General features: G+C 44.3%; 1 protein-coding gene across 1 annotated transcript in view; it reads left to right on the top strand.

Moving 5' to 3' along the window:
• The window catches only part of AVL9 (AVL9 cell migration associated), a gene marked incomplete at its 5' end in the record, with an annotated part of 60,308 nt that extends 53,879 nt beyond the window's left edge, over window positions 1-6,429 (top strand). The window contains one exon of the mRNA XM_004702864.4: window positions 2,168-6,429. Coding sequence (XP_004702921.2) covers window positions 2,168-2,283 — 116 coding nt within the window. The remainder of the gene's footprint in view (window positions 1-2,167) is intronic.
• Window positions 6,430-8,344: the final 1,915 nt, after the last annotated feature.

Consider the following 8,344-nt stretch of genomic DNA (forward strand, 5'->3'; position numbering starts at 1 on the left):
TGTTTCCAGTTCTTATCTGTACCAGTGTACATCCTCTGGTCTAGCCAGATTTGTAAGGTAGAATTAGGATCATAATAATGGGGGGGCGGGGGGAGAGGGGAAGAAAGCATTAAAGAACTAGAGGAAAGTTGTATGTTTCATCGTTGCTACACTGCACCCTGGCTGGCTCGTCTCCTCCCCACGACCCTTCTGTAAGGGGATGTCCAATTGTCTACAGATGGGCTTTGGGTCTCCACTCTGCACTCCCCCTCATTCACAATGATACTGTTTTTTGTTCTTTGATGCCTGATACCTGATCCCATCGACACCTAGTGATCACACAGGCTGGTGTGCTTCCATGTGGGCTTGTTTATCTTCAAGCCTTTAAGACCCCAGGTGCTATATCTTTTGATATCTGGGCACCATCAGCTTTCTTCACCTTTTCGCTTATGCACCCACTTTGTCTTCAGTGATTTTGTTGGGAGGTGAGCATCACGGAATGCCAGTTTAATAGAACAAAGTGTTCTTGCATTGAGGGAGTACTTGAGTGGAGGCCCATTGTCCATCTGCTACCTTAATACCAAACCTATAAATATATGCACATAGATATATTTCCCCATTGTCATACATAAATATATTTACATATGTACATGCCTGTATTTAGACCTCTATAAATGCCCTTTGCCTCTTAGTTCTTTCCTCTATTTCCTTTGACTTTCCTCTTGTCCCACTATAATGCTCAGCCTTCATTTGGGTTTCAGTAATTCCTCTCAGTTACATTGCCCTTGATCAAACACTACCAGGCCTCCTACACCCGCCACGTATTTTAGATCACTTGTTGTTCCCTTGCCCCTGTGTTTGTTAACATCCACTTCCTTTTCCCTGCTTCCCTTCTCCCATGTCTCCTCGAAATCATCAGTCCCGTTGTTTAATCCTCCAGCTTGTTTATCTCGCCTATCTTATCTAGATAGACCTGCAGAGATAATAATATGCACACAAAAACAAGACAGAGCAAAACAAAGCCACAAAAGAAAACAAAACAACAAAAACCCGACTATTTTTCATAGAAAGCTCCCACTTCGTTATAGTTGTATGTTGAGAGATTTTTAACGATGCATTTACTGATAATTCTAAAAAAGTTCTTCCCACTATCTTCCCAAAGCTTAATGGGATCATGTGATTCAACCTAAATCATCTTATGTTAGCATCAACTTTTTAAAACAGTTTTATTGGCATATAATTCATGTGCCATACAATTCAGTGGTTTAAATATGTTTCAAAGAGTTGTACAGTCAGCATCAACTTTTTTTTAAATCAGAAAGATTTTAATAGTTCAACATCAACTTTTAAGATAATGTTTTATAAAACAAAATAGACTTATGTCCCCTGAAATCTTCTTAATAAAAAAACCATAGTTTGGCCTAACTAGTCAAGGATGCCTGCCTTGAGCAGTGTGTTCATTGAAGAACTGCCTGTCTGAGCTCAAACTCAAAAGACTTGATGGAAGTCGGAGGGGCTGGGGGTTTCTGCTCATGGGGGAGGACCATTCAGAGAAGGGGCGTGAAACGGCATTACTTAAAGAACATAATTTGTGTCAGTCACTGAACTAGTGTTGACCTGGTGTATGTTCTGCTTTGTATCATCTCCACAAAACTAAATCATTAAAGAAATATTTGTAAAGACCAGAGACAGGTGGAGCTTGCTGACCATGAGGGGCTTCAAAAAGTTTGTGGAAACCCCTATGATCTTTCCATCTTGTGTTTTGAAGCCTCCTGGTAGATTTGTGTTTAGGACAGCAGTGTCAGGGCAGAAGCACATTATCCTTGAACACGGTCCTGTGTCACCGTCGTCTTGTATGGGTTCCGAGAGTGTCTGGCGCTTGTCTCGAGCTCTCCAAGCAGTTCTGACGCTCAGCCAGCGTTGAGCACCAGGGCCCTCTCTTGCGCTGTGGGGGAGACAGCAGTGTGATGGAGAGGAGGCATTTATGCCAAGAAATAATCCACTTTCTTCTAGGAGGTGCCCCATGGGAAAGCATTGTTTCAAAGTTGGCAATTCAGTCGCCAGTTGAATTGTGGGGAGCGTACTGCTGTGTCGGGTGAATTCACTCTCATTACTTAGCACGGGTCTTTCCCTGTGTCTTCACAACGGTGAGCGGTTTCCCTTTTGTTTTCCCTGCTTCTCCATCTAGGCCAGTCGGTGGGAGGAGCTTTCTCCAGCGCAAAGACGGCCATGTCCTCCTGGCTTTCCACTTTCACTGCCTCTGTTCCGCAGAGCCTCACGGAGCCACCCAACGGGAAGCCCTGAGCGCAGCGTCCCCAGGCTGCTGTTGCCCTCCCAGCTCTCAGTGTCCCTGTCTGTCCACCGCACCCCGTCTGCTCTTTGGCACCAGCCACGAGCCCATGGTAGGGGACCGAGCTGTCCACCTGTGCAAGCGCACGGCTGCCCTCTGCCCACGTGACTGTCAGAGCGCTGGAAAAGGAACTCAGCCATTGCAGGGAAGGTCTCCAGGCTGGGGTTTAAATTGACGACTCATTTTACCCTAAGCCTGATTAAAACACACGTGGAAATGACCCTGTAATGAATTTGGAGTTCTGACTTCGTATGTTGGTTTACTTTAGATGAATTTTTAACTTCTGTACCTTTTGTTCTATTTTGCTATTTGAATATTCAAGTGGTCACTGTAATTTATATTTGCTGAAATTAAGTTATGTAACTATTTTAATTTCTCTAAAGTGAACCCTAAAAGTGCTTATAAAGTTAAGGGACCACCGAGCCCAGCCCTCTGTTATTCTGCTGAGTTACCTAATGGTTTGTTTGCTTGCTCCTCACAAACCCACGTATCCATTCCCTCCCTCCCAGAAACATGGAAGTCGGAGGCAGTAGTTCTGAAGTTTTTAACTTGTTCTTTCCAAATCCTTAAAAACCTTCCTATGCGGCGCGGCACCCAGGAACTTCACTCGCTTTCTCTCTTGCCCTAATTGTGCATGTAGGTGTGCAGAGAAACACATGTGACGATTGTACTGGTGTTCACGCCATTTAACACCAAGGTGTAACTCGGGCAATATTATACGAGACTATGTGTTCCTCTTTGTCAATGCTGGTAATTTCACAATCCTTGACAAGCATTTTTAAATCCAAAGTTTGTGCCTTCTATTTCTTTCTTTGAATAGCTCTCCATTGGGTTTTTACAGGTTTTCCCACAGGCCTGATCTTCATAACACTTTTCCAGGCACGTGGCTTTCCTGCTTCCCGGACTGAAAGTCCTCTGTATTCAATCCCCCTCCTTTGCAAAGTCACTGTAAAAGCAAAGCAAGACGATCCACAAGTAGTAAACAGAAATCCCACCTTCGCTCGAAGTTAGAGAAGCAAGAGCAAAGGGAAGGAAAACTACCGTCCGCCGATGGTCTTCCACAGCCGGGCCTGTGAGCTGTGCACTGAGCGCTGGCTTTGGATGGACGTTCTCAGGGAGTCCTTGTGGAGGACAGGCTGCCTTCTCGGTAACAAGGGTACTTGGAGCACTCCGTGTGAGTGCTGCAGAGCCCGGGAACACAGGCTCTCGTGAGGAAGGACACTGACGGTGTCTGTCTCTCCTGTACGAAGCAGATCCCGACATCGTCTAATCTCCCTAGCATTTCCCCTCTGTGCTTTCACACAGCACCACATCCTTCCCTAGTGCGTGCCAGCTCAAGAACTCAGTGATGCCAAGTGAGCGGACGGAATGTGAGCGCTCCAGTCACTCCACCTTTGCTAGGAAAGGTCACCTTCTCAGGAAGTCCTGTTTGAAGAGGAGAAAATATAGCAAACGAGACCTGCCCTCCACCGGTGTTGCACAGAATTCACGAGGCCGCGCCGTTAGTCGGCGTGTGTGGGAGTGTATCCGTGTTCTTCGGGCGAGGAGCGCCGTGTGCCGTTCCTTTATGTGGCTGTCTGCCTGAGTCAGGCCGCCCAGCCCACGCTTTGAAACCCCACTGAAATAAAAATAATGACATGAAATTTAGATGTTTTAGTACCACTAGTTCTCCATTTGAAATAAACACATTTTTCCACTAATATTTCTAGTGAAGAGTTCACCTCTTAAAGTGATCCTTTAACTTACTTCTAAGATAAAATGAGTCTCTTGGAAGAGAAACCTTTGTTCATAGAAACGGCAAAAAGACCGTACCTGTGTTTCCTTCAGGTTCTAGGCAATGTTGGGTGTTTTCAGGGATGGTAGGTCATTACATTGTTGGCAAGAGCCCCAGGGCAGCCAGCACAGAAGCCTGGAAGCCTGGTCCTTTTCCTGCGAGCCGGCCCCAGACCCAGTGGTTTTCCCTCCAAGCACTGGCTTTGTGAGTTGTGTATTCAGTGCCCCTCTGGCCCGTGTCCTGGCTGTATCACTGGGAGAGGTATGTGACCTGGTGGCCACACTTGGTTCCAGTGCTTTCCAAGTCTTTTTAGTATTTAAGAACTGAGTATTTGTAAACAGGCCTGAGAGAGGTAGGGCCATCCGGCCTTTCTCAGGTGTGCCAGGCACAAAGACTGTGTCTGTACCTTGATGGTGACCTCAAGTCTGTCCAGGTGACTTAAAAATGGAATTGGGGGAAGTCCATGGTTTACTCCAATGTCCAGTAGGCCCTGAAGTGGCAGTGGACCAGGTAAGGAAAAGAGAAGCAACACTAACCGGCCATCCTGGGCTGGGTGAATAGAAAACATGGCTCATCGGATGAAGGCATCACTTTATTTTGCATATGTGTTTAGCTTATGTAACCAGTGTGACTCGTCTCCCCAAAGGCCAATAGTGATCAACTTGGGCCCAGCGGCTTGAAAAAAACTCCCATCTACTTTTTGTTTTAAGAAACACAGCAGCAACAGTCTTTGTTGGCAAGTCAGAATATATGATGTGACTTCTGCAGCCTTATCTTACATTCCAAGTTCTCTGTTAAGCATTTAAAGTTGTTTAGAAAGTTGAAGGGAAAGCAGATGAAGGGAAGGAGCAGAGAAATGAAACATTGCCAGGCTAAGGAACAAAGTCCCTAAGATTGAATTACAATATCTTGAGAGCGGTATTTAATACCCGCTAAAGGTTAGGTAAGAATTAGAAAGGTGTCAGAATTTTAATCTGTAAGTTTTCGGTTTTTAATTAAAGGTATAAGCATTTTCTCCTTGGCAGGCAGATTTTATTTGATATTGTCTAGAAAAACGTTTTGTGTAAGTTACAGCCAGTGGTACTTTTCCCTCCAGAACTGGTGACAAGTTTGGGAACTCTCTGCTCTGTATGGGCCAGTGGACGGCCTGGTTCTGAACCATGAGGACCCTAGTCCTCTTGTCCGAGAGTTGACTTAGACTCTTGGAATGTACCACCATTTTCAGCCCCCATCCTGCTCCTCCTGTCACGAGGGCACTGGCATCCCTGGCTTTCCCACACAGTCCCTCGGTAGCCTGTAAGCGCGGTGGAGAGCACAATGCTCAGTTCCAGAAGATGAGCACCAGTCCCTGTAGTGCAATGTGCTGCTGGGAGTTTTCTCATCCCCAGGACTGCAGAACCTTAGAACCACTGTTTCATAGTTTCAAACATTCCATCAGTAATTGTTAGGAACAAAGCAAAGGAGTGAAGATCCTTAATCTTTTCATCTGTCTAAATAATAACTTTGTACACATGATTTCCTGCTCTCCTTAGAAGGAACAAACCCCCTTGCTGGAAACTCTCAGAGGATGGTGCATGTCTAAGGGATCAGATATATTTTGTAAAACTCTAGCATTTGTATTCTGTGCTACTTTGAAGTTTACCTTTTTACTTACATTTAACTAAAGATATAGAAGTTATATATTTAAATCATGTAAATGGGACACAATTTAGGGTTCGTTTGGTTTTTTCCAATGTTATTTTTTGCATCAGCTTCTCAAACACACATGGTATGCTGCTTAAGTGTGTGTGTGTGTGTCCCCGTGCGCACGCACACGCACAAATGTGCGTGCAATATACACATTGTGGACATTAAAGCCAGGTACTGAGCCAGAAAAGGTTAATTGAAGTTTTCAAAAAAGCTGCTGTGTTTAGAATGTTTGTTTTTTGTTTATTTAATAGTAATTACTTATAGCTGGAAAATGGGATCAAGACTTTTGTGTTTCCAGCTCCTTGGTCATTTATTCCTAAATTTAGGAAGTACTTGATTAAAGAGTTGGTGAAGGCATTTAGTGGTTACAAAAATAGTTTAGATATTTGCGGTGAAACCCTTTCTAAGAAGGTTTCCTAAGGAAGTTTAGTTTGCAGCACATGATTTGATCAGAAAAGTAATTTCCCTTTGCTGAAGTAGTTTTATAATTTGTACTAGTAATTCGTTTCTTTTGTTGTTTGTTTTTTAAGAAAAAAATGTTAAAATATAAATCACGGCTAATCATACTGAATTGTAAAACTTCTACTGTATTTTAAGGGGGAGAAAATGAGAATAAAATTATCCTGTTTGTCCTGCATATTGTTGTCATCGCCTTGTCTCTGTCGCAGAACTTGGCAGATGGCCTGTGTGGTTTCTGCCCCTTTCAGAGTTGGGCAGTGGTACCAGCTTCATTGATCAAGCAGTCAGCTTAATAAAGCTGCATGTACAAGGACCAGCCCTCCTCACATCTCTCATTCTGGCCTTGCTTACAGTGCAGTATCGTGGCTTCTACGGTGGCGGCCCCTTCAGGAAGAATTACTGTGGGTGTGTGAGCCCCTCGGCCTCTGTGGACTGCTAAGTGTACAGCCCTGCACAAAGTGCACACACAGCTCGGTCCTGTACCTCAGCACATGCCTCATGGACAGGCACTTCCAGGGCACAGGATGTCGTCCCGAGCAGCCCATTTTCCCACATGCACTGGTGCAGTGAGTCAGTGCTTACCGGGGACTGATAATCGAAAAGCAGAGACTCGCAGAGAACGGTGTTAATAATTGCAGTCTGACGTGCAGCAGGCAAAGAGCAGGTGTAGCCGAAGTGCTTCAACAGATGAACGAGCAAACAATGTGGCGCACACATAGTAGGCTACATAAATACGGTGGGGGACACGCAGCCAGAGAGAAATGGAATTCTGATGCAGCTACAGAGCAGATGCACCTTGGAAATGGTACTTGAGGGAAGGAAGTCAGACAAAAGAAATATTGTATAGAATGTTTATCAAATTTCTAGAGTAGGCAAATGTATATAAAGAAATGCATTCTGATGCATGCTACAGAGCAAATGTACCTTGGAAATGTTACTTGGAAATAAGTCAAAAGAAATATTGTATAGAACGTTTATCAAATTTCTAGAGTAGGCAAATGTACAAAGAGCAAAGTTTAGTCGTGATTACCTAGAAATGAGGGAACAGGGACAGTCACTGCCTCGGGGGTACCGGGCTTCCAATTTTATAAAACAAGCCCACTGTCATTGGTCAGATCTAGCTCATAGCACTTCCCCTTATGATTAGAATTTCTTGTCTCATCGATTAACATTTATATATCTCAAGGTCATGAGGCTATTCCCTGAAAGTTTTTTAGTTGTTGCTCTACACAATGTGGATTTTATTCATTTTTTTAAATGATGTAAAATAGGGATATAATGTCCTTCATCCATATAAAGTTTTGCCACATTTAGATACCATATATACTCGAGTATAAGCCAACCTGAATATCAGCCGAGACACCTAATTTTACCACAAAAACTGCATTAAAAATGTACTGAAAACTTGGCTTATACACGAGTATATACGGTAAGTAAGAAGTGTCTCTAAACTACCCTCCCTCATCGTTAGCACTTCACAGGACATTTTAATACCAGAATATGGGAAGAGGATAGATTCTGAATAATAGGCTTTTAAATCAACTATTTGAGTTGCATTAATGTAATTTGGCTATATGACTTTTTTCCATATGCTACTAGACCGTACAAATTTAGCTTTTTGTCTGGTTTATGGAGATGGGTGAAGGAACAAACATTTTTTGTATGATCTAAAGCCCAACAATCAATTTGCAGGTATCTCCAGAATGACCTTGTCGGCCGCACCACTGGCCCCCAGAGACTGCACTTCGCCCACCTTCCACTAACCTGCACTAGAGAACCCTCCTAGCGCTCGCCCACCTTCCTCTCCTCACCTTTGTCTCCCTCACCCTGCGTCTGAAGCCCAGCCTTCTCCCAGCCACAGCAGAAAGATGAGGTTTCCTACTCCGGTCAATAACTCAAGCTTCAGAAACCCACAGGGGTGGTTCTGTTAGAAGTCAGAATCGAGTCAATGGCCGGCCATGAGGTTGGTTTTTTTGGTTTCTCACCCACCAAGTGTGAGTGCCTCTGGTATGGTACGTGAGGCAGCGGAGAGAGACTGACCCTCTTGGACCGTTGGCTCAGCAGAGAGTGATGAAGTACAAAGTGCTGCAGTG

Source organism: Echinops telfairi, unplaced genomic scaffold, assembly GCF_000313985.2.
Source record: "Echinops telfairi isolate 266 unplaced genomic scaffold, ASM31398v2 ScPeMD7_23;HRSCAF=83, whole genome shotgun sequence".
Classification (NCBI taxonomy): Eukaryota; Metazoa; Chordata; class Mammalia; order Afrosoricida; family Tenrecidae; genus Echinops; species Echinops telfairi.